At 40.3% G+C, this 15,536-nt stretch overlaps 2 protein-coding genes across 2 annotated transcripts; one reads left to right on the top strand and one right to left on the bottom strand.

Annotated features, from left to right (window-relative positions):
* Positions 1-290: 290 nt before the first annotated feature.
* Positions 291-2,163, bottom strand: cdca5 (cell division cycle associated 5). The gene has a single exon (XM_080045152.1). The coding sequence runs from the start codon at positions 2,046-2,048 to the stop codon at positions 1,242-1,244; it is 807 nt and encodes a 268-aa protein (XP_079901278.1). The 5' UTR covers positions 2,049-2,163; the 3' UTR covers positions 291-1,241.
* An 82-nt stretch (positions 2,164-2,245) lies between these two features.
* Positions 2,246-13,111, top strand: psmb2 (proteasome 20S subunit beta 2). Its single transcript, XM_080045241.1, has 6 exons — positions 2,246-2,456; positions 2,997-3,119; positions 3,676-3,746; positions 11,372-11,534; positions 11,954-12,003; positions 12,907-13,111. The coding sequence occupies exons 1-6, from the start codon at positions 2,366-2,368 to the stop codon at positions 13,006-13,008; spliced, it is 600 nt and encodes a 199-aa protein (XP_079901367.1). The 5' UTR covers positions 2,246-2,365; the 3' UTR covers positions 13,009-13,111.
* The last annotated feature ends 2,425 nt before the right edge of the window (positions 13,112-15,536 follow it).

The raw sequence follows: 15,536 nt of genomic DNA, 5'->3' as shown, positions 1-15,536 counted from the left end.
CAACAGTTACCTTGGAAACTTATTGTTAAATTCTGCAAATACTGAAAAATGGACATGACTTACACTATAAATATTTGTTAATATTAAAGTGGTTGATTTATTTACATCTTATGTTTAAAAAAGGACAGACCGTAAAAAGAATCATCCAAGAACATTGAAAGGTGCTGTCTTAATCATGTTTAACCTTTAATGTGGATATGAAACATTATTAAAGGGTGGTATCAGCATGACTTACACTTCTTTTTCCCCCCACTATTTTAATAATTGAATTAATCAATTTTATATCCGGATCAAAGTGTCCCTTTATTGCTGTCAGATTGTAAGATTCCTGAAAATAGTCAATCAAAGTTCTCCAACTACTTCCAATTACCTTTTCTGTGTCATGTTTGTTACTAACAAGTTTGTTTTTAGAAGGGCAATCAATTCAGACAGTGAAAGCATATTTAAAAACAAGCTTATAAAATATAGTTGTCATTTTAAGTTGGACAGTTAACATGAAAATATAAGATATCTAATCACGGTTAACTAAATCTGTAAAGGTTTCAATATTAAACCAACAATGAACATGTGATGATGGACTTCTCTAACTACTTGTCATTTTAAATTCAGAACAATACTCACATGTGGCAATAGTATGGTATACCACCGCATGATGATGTCAACAACTTTAAAGCTACAGTGTGTAACTTATGTTGCCATCAGGAGGAAATCTAAGTTATTACAACAACATTGTCTGCAAATCTACATGAGGTAAGCCTTCGGTGATCGTGCATGGATTGTATTCCTTCTGCTGTACGTACAGGTTTTTTTTTTTTTACTTAGCAGTAGAATCAACAACTGAAACATTTCTTCTTGGGATTTTTCTGAGCTCCTGCACCAGTGTGGGGGGGGGGGGGGCAACACCTGTTGGTAAATGCTGCTATACTGACAAATACAGTGAGTTTTGTGGAGCTGATAAGGCTTAATCAACTTTGTGTCAACTGGTTTGGCGGTGGTTGAATGCAACAAACATTAATTTATATGAAAAAGTTAAACGTTAGCTTTAAGAGCTCCCAAACATGAATATACATTATATAGAGCTTGGAACATACAACAACTTGAATTATTTGGAGTATGAAGCACACAGATAAAGTGTTGTTCTCCCAGAGTCAAGTGTTTTCCAGCACGTCATAAAAGAAGAACATGCTATAAAAGAGATTCGTCCAGTCCAGTCTTTGAAAAGTATTTCAGTCACATATTATTTACTCCACGACCAACTCAAACACCTCTGCCTCATCAAACTCTGCGTTCATCTGGGCAGCCATTGCATCCAACTCAACGGCGTTTACCTGCGGGACCTTTTTCCTCCTCCTCCTCTTCTCCTTCACCATGACGACTCCGGGGATGTTTAGGTCTGGCTCGGGGGCAGCTGAGCCACAGTCATCCGCATCCAGCAAAGACGTGAATGAGTTAATACCAGATAGGACGGACGCAGCAGAAACCTCCAGACCTGCTTTCTTGATTCGCCCTATCACCTCGGGGGTTTTCAGGTTCCCAAAGCCGAACATGTAGTCTTCACAGTCGGCGCTGGTGTTGAATGACTTCTCGCTGAGCCTGCTGTAGGAGCGACGCACCTTCTTTGACCATACCGGGTCTTCTTGCTCCACCACTGGCTGTAGAGGACGAGCACCGGGCGGTGGTGAAGATGGGAGTATCGGTGAGGGCATAGCCGCCTTCTTCTTCACTTTCTCCACCGAGGAGGAGCGCCCACGGCCCTGGACTGGGAGTGAACCAGGAGTGGAGATCTTCGGCTTCCCCTGCTGCTGTTGCTGCTGGCCGCCTTCAGACCCCGACCTTCCCGACCTCCTCGGTGTGTTCTCCTTGTTGTTCTCTGACGGTGCAACTGTTTTTCTGGGCGCTATTTTCCTTACGGTGATGGAGCGTTTGACAGCAGCAGACGGCAGCGCCATTTTATTGTCATGTTGTCCATTGGCCTCGCGAGGAGGAGGTGATGTCAAACGCGCAGACCGTCTTCTCTCGGAGCCGTTAATGATATTTAACTCCGCCATTACGCATACAACTCTCCCCTTCTTTCACACTGACCTTGTTTCCTGGATAAATTATCCTCGAACTAACTTTGTAAGCAGACTACTATCGCTGCACCACGGGTGCTATATGTGCTACATCAACAACAGCAGAAGTCCGCTCAAATCGCCCGCCCGAGTCGCGTACGAAAAGACGTAAGAAGTGTTTCCGGTGACGACAACACTCTGCGACGCCTATCTTAAACTTTTGCTGTGTAATCTACACAGGCGAAGCTAAAAGAGACGTCTGCTATTTCATAGTGTTTTATATAAAATAGTTCAGCTCGTATCCATCACACACAATGGAATATTTAATCGGGATTCAGGGACCCGATTTCGTCCTGGTAGCAGCTGATAATGTCGCGGCCAGCAGCATCCTTCAGATGAAACATGGTAATGACAACGCGTTAGCTTAGCGTTAGCCACCTAGCCGGTTTATTTTTTGCTTCACCAGCTAAACAGACCTGTTTTAAAAGTTGGTACTTAATTTAAACCGACGCGTGTTGCTCTTAAGTGGTGCTTTAAGCTGTTATTTCTTAGGGATAATTTACGTTTAATGTGTAACTTTCCATATACCCATACATTTTGAATGTACCTTAAGCTAACGAAGCTAAACGATAAGTTACATTAGCAGATACATCGTTCTGCTGTAAGTTACATGCGACCTTATTCTTCCCCTAACTGATACAATAGTTATATCGCTGTTATTCACCGATCTGAATGAATCAATGACATTTAAGTTTATTAAAATGGATAAAAAATGTACACAAAAGTGCAGCGAGATAGTAGTAGCTGCCCTATCTAGCGTCTCTTCACAGTGAAAGTGAAAGTAATTGATTCGTTGTTGCTCACTGTGAGTCAGCAAATGGCCACTTAACTTATGTATGAACACAAACAAGAACCTCAATTGTGTTCTTTCTGTTTGTTTTTCAGACCAAGACAAGATGTTTAAACTGAGTGAGAAGATTTTGCTGCTGTGTGTTGGAGAAGCTGGAGACACGGCACAGTTTGCAGAATACATCCAGAAAAACGTTCAGCTCTACAAAATGAGGAACGGTAAGGAACTCCTAAGAGGATATTGATTGTGTGGTACAAATGTCCTTCCTACTCCTATTAAGTTTACACATTTACTCTCAAAATGCCCAGTCATTGTGAGTGGTTGCCATACTTCTATACTATTTAGAATGCCAGAAAAAGATTTATGATCCCAAATACAAGCCCGTCAAATGCAGCATGCTGAAAAATACCCAGATGCCCAACTATATCTGGTCAAGTTTTGCAGCATTCAAGCCAGCATGCTTTTAAGTTATTCCTTTGCACAGAGGAAGTTATGTCACGTCGACTGAGCCGCAGAGAGTAAACAACATGTAAACAACCATGTATTACATTTGATAAATAAACAAGAGGGTCAAGTCCAGGGTGTAATGTTATGAACACATAGTCTGGCCCAATTGTATGCAGAGTGCGTGAACTAGATACTTTTTAGTGCGGCTGCAGTAGGTAATTAATTGAAAAGAAAACAATAGATTTAGCAAGCAGGGATTTAAAATGATGTCATGAACTGTATTTGCTGAAGAGCAACAAATGTAACACTTTTTTCCTGTTATTTTAGGTTATGAACTCAGTCCATCAGCGGCAGCAAACTTCACGCGAAAGAACCTTGCAGAATACCTTCGGAGTAGGGTAAGCTTCCTGACTCATACGCACACAATGATACTGATTTTAAGGCGCCATCAACATAGCTACAAGATTATATTTGTTGAGGAATATCCTCAAAAATTCCGATACTTGGTTTGGAATTGTATATATTTCTTGGAGCTTGTTTTACTTGATAAATCCATTATAAATATATTCACTGTTTTTATTTGCTGTTTGAAATAATTTGTCCCTGTCGGCACTGGCCTTATCTAAAGGCTCTCCTTTTACTCTCAGCCTGTTAAACAGCTTCCCATTAAGCAGTGGCACTAACCGTTACTTTGTGAGAATTGTCTTCTCGTCCCCTCGGAAAATGTCTGTTTTAGAAAACAGTTTGATGAGCGATGTGACTATAATCATAACCAAAATGATTGTTTGTTTTGAGCGGCACATTTTCTTCTAAAAGGGCGACATCGCTACTTTATGATGGTTTCATGAGGCTCTTGTTTGAACCTCATAGCTAAACATTATAACGTAAAGAGATGATGTTTGTGTGTGACCCGGCTTTGTAAAGTTTGCTCTTCGGCATACAGTCAACAGTGTTTTCAAGATCAATGGAAAGAGCAGTAATTAAACTGAAAACTCTTCCAAATCTAATTGAAGTTAACTGTAATGCAGCTACTTTGCCATACAAACTAAACAACTAGCAAAGCAATGTTTTTTTTTTTTACTGTCATGATCATATACAGTTTTTTTTAGTATTACACTATCATATATTATCGTGTTAAATTGGAGATTGTCTTTCAAATAAGACCACACAATGGAAGTCAAAGAGAAAAAGCTGAACAGCCCTATGTCGTCTCCTTAAATGTAATTTAAACTTGCAAGGATTCGCCGTCTTCATTTTGTTGCCATGTATTTCTCACCGACTCCATCTCTCATGCGTTATATATATTTATATACCTTGCAAACCCACTGCAAAGACTTTCGACACCAGTATCTCTGTGTATTTTCTCAGTAGCTAATTAATCCCCTGTACCAGTGGTCACCCTCTGAATTAAGCATATTCATCGTGGAGTAATGAGTGAACATGCCCATAAATATTTTAATTTCTATTTTAACTTAATTACATTCCTCTGTTAGCATTTGCAATCTCATTTTGCTTCAGGGAAACCCTTGATAGAATCACAAATTAATTCCCATAAGTTAAAGTAATACTCGAGTCAATTGGCAGGGACGGTAAACCATATGTGGAAGGTTTACTCACTCACCCATATCAGAAGTTTTCTTCAATTTCTGCCTGAAACTATTCATTTATTTTGGCTAAAAACAGGATATTAAAGCTCTCAAACACAATACAGAGACCATGTTTGTTTCAATGACCTGACACTGCTGTGATGTAGTATTACTACAAAGGCTCATTTGCAGTTTGTGTTATTATCAGCTAAAGATGTCTAAGCTAAACCAGTTGATGCATTTTGACAGAGCCAGGTATATTTGTCAGCTTGTTGTGAGTGGTGGCGGGGGGTTTGTACCTTTGAGACTTGATGAAAACACCTGAGCCCCCCCCCCACCCCCCCGACGGCACACATGCTCTGTGTATGTTCTCAAAACACTTTGACCTTCAATACCAAAATAGTGACCAAAAAGTGTGTGACGATGCATTTTAATTGTTTTTCAATGCTAATGTGAACTTGGTTTTGCACAACCAGGCGAGTTAACCAGCTAATTGATCTGTTTCCATATTGGTGAGTTGGCTTGTTTATTTATGCTGAACTCATCTGAAAAACTGCAGTGCTTTTTGAAATTCTTATGTTTTGTCCTTAAGGCCTTGCAGAGACCCGAGAGCCCTACAGAAGCAAAATACACTTTTTTCATATATACCAGGCAGCACAAGCAAGAACTATTTTATACTGTAAAACAAGTTTAGAAACTTAATCTATGAATGAAGTGCCTGTTAAGGTGTTTTATTAGTATTAAGAATACTGTACTTACTCAACACTTTGGTGTTAGTGGGTGAAGTTTTTAGAGATGAATTTAATTGTACTCTCAATTGCAAGACTAGATAATTGAATATATTGAAGATCTTCTTGTCATTATGAATCTGTTTGGTAACAGTTCAGGGACCAATTGAAAAGGCCGCGATGACGTCTCCAAAAGCTTGTGTTTTTTGTTACTTACGGCAGAAAATACGAAAAGCAGAAAAACCTCCCATTTTAGAAGAAAGAATAAAACCCCTTTGGAAAACCTTTGCTTGAAAAATGGCATTAATCCATCATCAAACTAATTGCCTGATTAAATATGTGTTGATTGACTTATCAGTTAATGGGCTACTTGTACATATTTTACATTAGTTTGAACTTGTAGTACACAGTGGCACACATGTGTTTTCTAGACTAAATGGCAGATCTACTCGAGCCAGTTCTGCTTCTCGTATATCCGCGTCTCTTGCACTAATTTGTTAAGAGTAGTGCAGCCGCTGCTTGTCACAATAGCAGAAGGGTGAAAATAATTACAAAAAACAATTAGTGTGGCAGGGTAGGGAATGTGGGACACGTCGAACGGGGGATAGGGGTAGAGCTGGAGGGGGGGGGGGGTTAAGGGGGGTCCCATGGGGGAAACAACCAGACCCAGTAGACAACACTACACAGACTGGAGGTGTGAGCATGAGTAGGAGTCAACACACACACTGCACACACACACACACTGCACACAGAAACACAACACACACAGAGGGACCTATAGGATCAGGATCGTTTTTATTCCTGTCAAGGTTGCACATGTTGCGGAGGATAACATTTATATTCATGTCTTGCCATAAGCTTGCGAGTGTATCGTTATTTTTTCGTGCCTCACGGTGATGAATTTGGTTTTATGAGTGCAGGATTTACTAATGCCGCGTACTAAGGAGTCCCTCAGCTCAGAAAAAACTGAAGCAATAGCAGTTTCTCCTCTGCATCCCACACCTTCCTCCAGCTATGCTCTCCTCACATTCAACAACCTCCAGAGTACGTGGACATTTGCAAATTATGTTGTATAAACATTATTTTTTATTTTTTTTTAATATGGTGTCTTTTTACCCCCCAGGTCCTCTTCAGTATGTAGAATATTTTATATGCGTTGGGTTGTCCATTTCAATGTGTCTGTTAAAGCTAAAATGTACACTTTTTGACAAATATGCAGGAAACGGACTATTCTGACTGTTTTTTGTTTCATTTGAATTTGAAAAAGCATCTGAGGAGCGAGTGTTACTTTAAGCCATTTAGTTAATCGCGCCATCACGGCTCCAGGGGCTGTAATTAATGGTGAATTCTTTTCATCATCACTCAATCTCCATCAATGGATTAATCGTTTGGTCTACAAAGTGTCAGGGGGGGGGGGGAAAGAGCATCAAAATTTTAAACATGGCCTAAGGTTCCTTCTTTTATAGTGCTTACTTTGTCTGACCAACAACTCAAAACCCCCAAATATATTCAATTAACAATAAAAAAAATAAAGTTCTCAATCTGAAACCAGGGAATTGTTGGACATCTGGATTTAACATTGACAGAAATTACTTGTACAACACATTTTTCTGTAAAATGATTGCACTAACAATTTCACCTATATAACGGAAGTAATAAAGCTCATCATTCTATGAAAAATGTGCTAATCTTTGGGCACTTTTTACATTTATCAACACTTCTAATGTCCTTTAATGGAAAATGAAATCTCTTATCTAAAATGCTATGATCTAATAAAGATAAAGGAATCGTGCAGTTCACCTGTTCGGGCCTTTCACAAAACAAAACATTTCCTACGGCGAAGATAAACTTTCAAGCTGCTTTTTAAAACGGATTAAGCCCATTTGTTAACTAAAGCAAAATTGAACGTGGATTTGTCCTTTTTTAAAAATGCCTGTAGTCCAAAAAGACTATGCTCGACTGTAGTCTGGGGGATCCGGCTGCATATGTTTTATTATAATTAATCTGATTAAATCATCAGATTAAAGTTCAGCCCAGACACAGAGGCAAGATAATGATCTGCTTTTGTTCTTCAAATCTCGATTTTTTTTTTCCCCTTTTTTCTGCCGTCCTTAAATCATCTTCTGAAGCATCACGTGCTCCCATGGGCACGTCCAGACCCCCTAGGTTAAAAAAACCACTGGCTGATAAATTAATCAGTGGTATATTGTTAATTCTGATGGTAATATTCCTGCAGGATAAATTACAGATGAGTCCTTTTAGACCCCAGTGGCTGTAGACCTCCGGGAGTGTGTAGTTGGCTAAAGTCAGCAGAGCATGTCGGCAAAAAAAAATCTAAAAAAATAAACTAGTTCGCATACGACTGTGAGCTAACCAGCCCGCCGTCCACAAAAACAACTCCGCTAACCTCTCTGGAGTACTGAATTCACTCAAGCTTTAGAGACGAGACAATGAACGTAGCGGTAAGCATAATCACCTGAGGCCCCCGACTCTGCTGCATGCATATCAGTCATAATGATACACATAAAAAATCACCACAAAGCGAAAACAACAACTGCAAAGTTTTAGGGGCATGTAAAAAAACTGAGTTTATGCTCTGCCTCTATTTATTCTAGTGTCCCGTCTGATGTAGTGCAATATTTGCCAAAATATGTTTAGTGAAGACAAACACAGATTCAATTGACAGTTACTGCCGGTTGATATCCTCAGAAAAGTGTTGGAAGAATATGATTTACAAACATCAAATTAGATCTATTTTTTTAAGATTATGTAAAAACTTTATTAGCTCTGAGTATAAAGGTGTTTGTCTCATTCTGCCGAATACTAAAGAAGTAACTTTTTTACAACCTGTAAAGGTGGGGTGGGTCGCTATCCAATTTTTTAACCTTCCTCTTGTTTGTTTGCGTTCGCCATGTTTTCTTTTTAATGATCCCTTCTGAGAAGTGGCTGTCACGTGATCCATAGTGGGTATGAGTGCGTCAAAATAGCTTTGTCCACACTCTTATAGCACTTATGATACATGCTTACATTACATAGCAGATTGTTTCATGATGGTAAGTAAAGGAATAGTGTTACTATTTTTAAATCACTGAGGATACAGTATAACCTTAATACCACCCAACTCCACTGTAAAGTTGTATCTATTTATTTTAAGATTGTTTCTGTTAGGCCACAGCAACAGTTAACCCTCTGTGTTGTGATGATCCACAGCTGGCCCCATATGGGTTTGTAAGACATTTTGTAGCATGTCGGGGCACACAACGGGCACAAATAATTACTGGTGCCATATTGCACGCGGGCTCCCCTGCTCCTGCACAGATGAACAATTAATACAGCAGATTGAGGAGAAATGCCAATAAAGAGAACATGTCCCGGGGCAGGCAGAGGGGAGGAGGGAGGGAGGGAAGGAGGGAGGGGGTGCTGGAACGTGGAAGAACAGAGTTTGGGGGTGAGTTTGTGATGATTTTTTAAGAAGTGACCTTTAATTTAAGTCGCAAATAAATATATATTTACTTTGAATCCTGAAATGTCTTAAAGGAGCAGTGCAACTTTTGGGAAATACACTTATTTGCTCACTATGAAGCTACGGCTAGAAGTTAGTTAGCTTATAGCATGACGAGTGGAAACTGCTAGCCTAGCTGTCGCCAGTGGTAACAAAACACTGTGACCAGCTCCTCTTAAGCCTACTAACAAAAAATAGGATTCAGGATTAAGTTAGTAGAATAACGCATATAGCAATATTTTTGCCAAAATATCAAGAAGACAATTCTATAGGTAGAGACGCTCTGTGCCTTCTGAAGATGACAGTAGCCGTGTACAAAAGGCTTTTGTTTCATGGCACAAACAGTCGCCCTGTTCGGCTGAGAGCAGGCGTCACAGCGGGGGAGATAAGACGTATGAAAGCAAAACATATGTGTATTGTTTGCATGTGAACCTGGGTGTGAGTTCAGGTGGCTGGGTTAACAAGGTGCCTGGTTCCCTCCGAGGTGACATGGGAAGGCAAGGTTATTTTGATGCCAAGTCCGTATTATTGTTACGTTGTAACCAGTGAGACAGGTGTCTGGTGGGTGGGGGTGACGCCACTGGGACTCACGGAGGAGTTGAAGCACAGGCACACACACACACACACACACACACACACATTAAGATATTCATCCTGAAATTCATGCCCGTTGTGCACACTCGCATACACAATGTTTCTCTTTCTTGTGCGTGTGCGCTTAAAACCATAGTTAACACACAGACTAAAGCCTCCTCCACAGGGAGCATAACGATCTTCTATGCCCTTGTGGCAAACCTGCCGCTCACACACAAGTCACAGCAATAAGCAGGTCGGCTAAGAGACGGAGTGAAATGAGTGTGTGTGTGTGGATCCCAAGTCGCCTGGCGTCATACGAGTCATATTTCTGCTTCAATTGCACAGCAAGAGAACGCAATATTATATTTTTCTTGTTGCATTTTTATAAAAAAAACACTTGCACTGCTTTTTTACCTCCATAGAGAATTTAGGCAATACGTTGTTTTTGAAATCCCCCCCTCAAAAAAAACTGTCTGGCTTGACACTTTTTAAAGGGAATTTTTTCTTTCCACAGTGGGGAACAGTGGCTCGCAACGACTAAGACAAAAAAAATTGTGTTTTTTGGAGGAAAGAAGGGAGAAGAGGCTGGAAGCGTAAAAGATGTAATTTAAAAAGAGAACGGAAAGGGGGAGAGTGGGGGGGAGGAAGGGGCAAGAGAAACGACTTAAGAAGTTTTTAATGAGCCCTGGCGTTACTCCAGGGCACGGGGTGAACGCGGCGGAGAGAGGGAAGGAGGGAGGGAGGTAAAGAAGGGATGGAGAGGGAAGGGGGGGTGCAATGGAGCATCATGGTTCTGACTCCCAACAGATGTCACACTGCCGGTGACACCCTGATCCCCCCCCCCCCCCCCCCCCCACACACACACACACATACACATACATATACATATACACACATACATATACACAGTCAGACGCTCACCTCTTCTGTCCTGTGACGCCCTTTCACTCTCCCTCTTATCTCTCACAGTTGTTTATGCTTTTTGTTAATGTTGCTGCCATGTACAAAGTCCATAATTAAGAGCAGTTTATTTGGAATAAGTCGAGAAAGAGGAGTTTCAGAAATAATGCGGCAGGGTGCAAAATGTTATATAATTGACATCTTCTGTGCTTCTGGAATACTTTTCAAAAGTCTGTAAGAACTTGAACTCCACTGCATTTAAAGGCTTCCTCCACGACACCGTGCAGAAAAAAGGGTTTATATAGAGAAATGCTGGTGTTTCAAAGGATACACTGTAATGCCATTTGCATTTGCTGAGGAACTAATATTAAAAGGTGTTATGGTGTGAAACGTGCCAGGGGCTGTTGAGCATAATCAGGGGCGTTCATGGAAAAATATTTGTTAAAAGGCCTTTTGCTCAATATTTTCACACGCGTAGTTACTTAAACAAATATATTGTTTAGTCACTAAATGAAAGCATTGCGTTAAATGATCAATGGTTTGAAAAGAAAGCAGCATTAAGAGCAACATTTAAAACCATTAGATTTGGGTTACTAGCACTGCTTATACCAACTGTAAGGTATAATTAAGTCACCTTGTAAATAAATCCTTCTTATAGATGTGTATATTAACTCTCTCTGTCTCTCTCTCTCTCTCTGCCTCTCTGCCTCTCTGCCTCTCTCTCTCTGCAGACTCCCTACCATGTGAACCTGTTGCTGGCGGGCTTTGATGACGCCGACGGCCCCGGCCTCTACTACATGGATTACCTGTCAGCCCTGGCCAAGGCCCCCTTCGCTGCCCACGGCTACGGAGCCTTCCTCACCCTCTCCATTCTCGACCAGCACTACAGACCAGGTCGGTGCACACAAAGGCCTTGTTTATTTTCTCTACTAAATAAGATTAAAGAACAGGATTTTAGTCTGTAGAGCGTTCACTACTGAGGTTATTGGGTTGATTCATCTTTGTGTTAGATTGAATCATTTTTGTCCTGTTGGGAAGTGATGTTTGTCAAAACAAGATAACTGTTTGTTGGTGAATTCCATGGTGGTTTTGAAATGAAGTTCTCCCTGGTAAAACTCACTAACTTTAAGCAATTAACTGGTCTTGTTGTTGTTCTTAACATGGCATCATGCTCCCCATGAGCCCAACTGTATCATCCACTTGCTTTTGTTTTTTAATACAAGATGTGTTCCCTCTTCATTTGAATTAAGTTTGAGTCTTATTCTCTTTTTCTTCCATTTCCAATTGTTTCTTTTTCTTTCTTTTCTGTCCAGATCTGACCCGAGAGGAGGCGGTGGAACTGCTTAAGAAGTGCATCGCTGAGGTGAGTTCAACACGGTCGACTAATTCTAATAAGTATGAGTGAGAATAATAAGAATCTTTTCAAATAGTTATGTTGCTCAGCCAAAAGTGGCGTCAAAAAAAGTTAACTGCAATAACCCTCATTTTGCCAATGTGTATTTACTCTAACTGGAAATCCTCATCAAAACCAACATGGAAGCTTTCTGTCTGATCAATCCACTTTGACACTGACATTCGTCCTTCTGAGAAGCTGAGCTGACGCCTACCGGCCAAACCATCGTCACACTGACTGACTGCTGGAGTTTACTGCACAAAAATAGTTTTCATGGCGGCATTATTTTTATTTATTGGTTCATTGATGTTTTGGGAATCGGCTTGTGGCCTTACTGAGAGCCTCGATCAATCATTACAGATACCATTAATATGTTTTCAATATATAAACAGTGGGTGATTTATATATTTTTTTCAACAGCTGTCTGTAGAGATTAGGCTTCAATAAGCACGCCAGAGGAGCAACAAACAATGTGCAAAGAAACTCAGTCATTGTGGATTGATATATTAGATAGAAGGGAAGGTTATCGTTTTTGTGAGTCAGGCGAGCGACGGGCGTCACAACCCTTCTAAGAACACTTTATCTAGTTGGTGTTTTACTTTAAAAGTCAATATCCTACCATGTTATTGTATATTACTAGTACTTCTGCTTTTATGTCCTGTCTTCTTTACTAAATTCTACGTCCTTTCTGCTCATACATGGCTTTTTAATTTGATATTCCTGCTAATATTTGTTTATTTTAATATTGTGTGTTCTAGGATGTATTTTTTATTTTTATTGTAAAAATGTGTAGGAAATTAATAAATACTGGATTGACCAAACAATAATATTTCTAATATGTCTAATGTCATGTCTCTGTCTCTCTCCCTTCAGCTGGGCAAGCGCTTCATCCTGAACCTTCCCTCCTTCACTGTGCGTTTGATTGACAAGGAGGGCATCCATGACCTGGAGAAGCTCACCTCTGGCTCCAAGTGACCGCTCACTGCTCTAGCGCCCTCACGCCCTCGTTCCTTTCTCTCTTTTGTACCATTGACCTTCTTGATCTTTCTGTTCTAATAAATAAAAAAAGTGACACACAGTTGAGATACAAGCTTTTTTGTCCCTGTGGTGCTTTCTCATAGCAGTCCAGTCTGCTCATCTGCACATCCAGAGAGAACAGTATAGCCTCCTGGCTGTGTACTTTTGCACTTGTATTTGGCGAGTGTGTGTGTGTGTGTGTGTGTGTGTGTGTGTGTGTGTTGTGGGTAATGTACACTTGCTCGTGCTTCTACACGTGCAATAAAAAAATGCGTGCACAGATGGTTGCTTGTAGAATTTTGTTCCCGGAATTTCCCCAAATTACCAAACTACACAGAAATCATGACTAGCTCAAAAAGTTAAAGGCCTCTTTGCTTTAAAAATGCTCTTTTTATGTGAAGTTTTAAGGATTGAAGGATTTATAAAACAAATGTCAACCTTCTGAACATTGTGTTTCTTAATTTAAATTAATTAAATTACAGGAAAAAAAAAACTTCCCATTGATATTCAAATGTTTGGAGATGCACCTGGCATATGGCCGAATAAATTCTAGCTGTATGATCAAAACAACCTGATAATTGTTTTCTCACTTTTTATCTTGACACTTGAAACTGACACTGAAACCTCTAGTTAATAAGAGTGAGGTATCCATGTCGTCAATTAAAACATGTCAACCTAAGGCCTGAGAGAAATCCCATACAGTTGTATCAACACCCCTGTCAAAGTGTCAGTAAATGAATAAACATAAACTGCACCAAGTTGGCATCGACTGCAGAACTAATGATTCGGGAGGTTTTTGTTCTGATTGGTATTCAGTCAGTGTAACTGTGCAAGGTTGTGAAAACACATAGCTTCAGGAAAAATATATTTGTAATAGTGTACTTGTTCTTTTGATTTTATTTTATGCACCTGCACCCTCTTGTTTAATTCACGGCCAACCAACCAACACACAACACACCATGAATTTAAAATGCATTTGAGCCCAAAAACCTGCACTCATAAATCCAACCTTGGAAAAAAGTTGAAATATATACATCGAGATGAAGACACAGATAAACACACATAAAGTTTATAATCCTGACCACTGCTTTTTTCCCAGGGATTTCAACCACAACTCATATTTTTTATCAGGTGATAGGGTTGCCATGGAAAAGGCAGACAAGTTTTATCAATTTGATATATTGATACTATGATGTGATAGCCTGTGAAGTCATGACAACTAAGCAAACTCAACCGAAAGCCCGGGGGAAATCAACACTGAATTTATTTATTTTTATGTTTTTATGTTTTTATGTTTGTTTTTATGTAAATCTACTTCTTTCCTCATATGGCAAGCAAATAATCCTAATCCACTGTACATTTTTTCACTGCTACTTTGTCTCAGCGTTTAAGTAGAAGGATGCAATCAAATAATAAACCACATCTTAAATGTCTTTGTTTGTATATTAGCAGTGAATTCCTGCACTTCACAATTACATGATTGAAAATGCAGCGTTTTTCTTTTGAAGACATTGTGTTGAGCATCAATCCTTGATGCTTAAGGGCCACAGGCTGCAATGTGCAATATATATATTTCTTTATAGTAGTTTTGATGCTGACTGTGTGCAAAAATTCCAATGTTTTTTTTTTGTTAAGTATACTTTTTTACTAAAATTGGTTTTGTAAGATCAAGAAGGAGCCTTTAGGTGGGTTGCAGACGATATTCTGCTGTAATTATTTGCTAAAAACGAAAAAAATAATATTTTGACTGTATCCGGAGGAGTGTTACAGTAGATGAGGGTGTTTATATACAGCTGTAAATGGGAAAACCAGGCCAAGTTGGAAACATCACACGCTCTGAAAGTGTGTGTGTGAGACAGCCTGTGTGTGTGTGTGTGTGTGTATGTGTGTGTGGCTCTATCATCGTCTCCTCTCCGCCGCAGACAGGTGATTAATAAACATTAAACAATCCCTCCTCTCCTCTCAAACACACCGGAATCTGACGGGAAGAGCAGCATATGTTTGCCTGCAGGCACAGGGAGAGATGGAGCGCGGCCCCGCTGAGTGTGGGATAGAGGGAGAGAGTGTAGGGGTGGGGGGTGTGTGTGTGTGTGTGTGTGGGATGAGAGGGGGGTTGACACAGGAGGGTAATGAGATAGGAGGAGAGAAAAGGACACACACACACATACATACATACACAAGGCAGGTAGAGTGTGTGTGTGTGTGTGTGTGTGTGTGGGTGTGTGTGTGTGCGCGCGCGTGTGTGCGCATGTGTGTGTGTGTGTGTGTGCAGTCCCTGGAAAGCAGTGATGGTGTTGAGTTGATGATCCTCTGGTTAAATAAAGTGAAGGTCTGTGTCTGTGTGAGAGGTGAGAGTTGGTCTATGGTGGGAGAGATGCAGAACAGATGGGTTGAGGGGAGAAGAAGGGGGAGATTGGGTGGGTGGGTCTCCCCGCTACACACTCCACCTTTCTCACAGGTGCAGTGTTCAGGGCTGCCACCTTCTC

This window comes from Ammodytes marinus (genome assembly GCF_949987685.1).
Source record: "Ammodytes marinus genome assembly, chromosome: 17".
Classification (NCBI taxonomy): Eukaryota; Metazoa; Chordata; class Actinopteri; order Uranoscopiformes; family Ammodytidae; genus Ammodytes; species Ammodytes marinus.
This window is presented reverse-complemented; position numbering and strand designations above follow the sequence as displayed.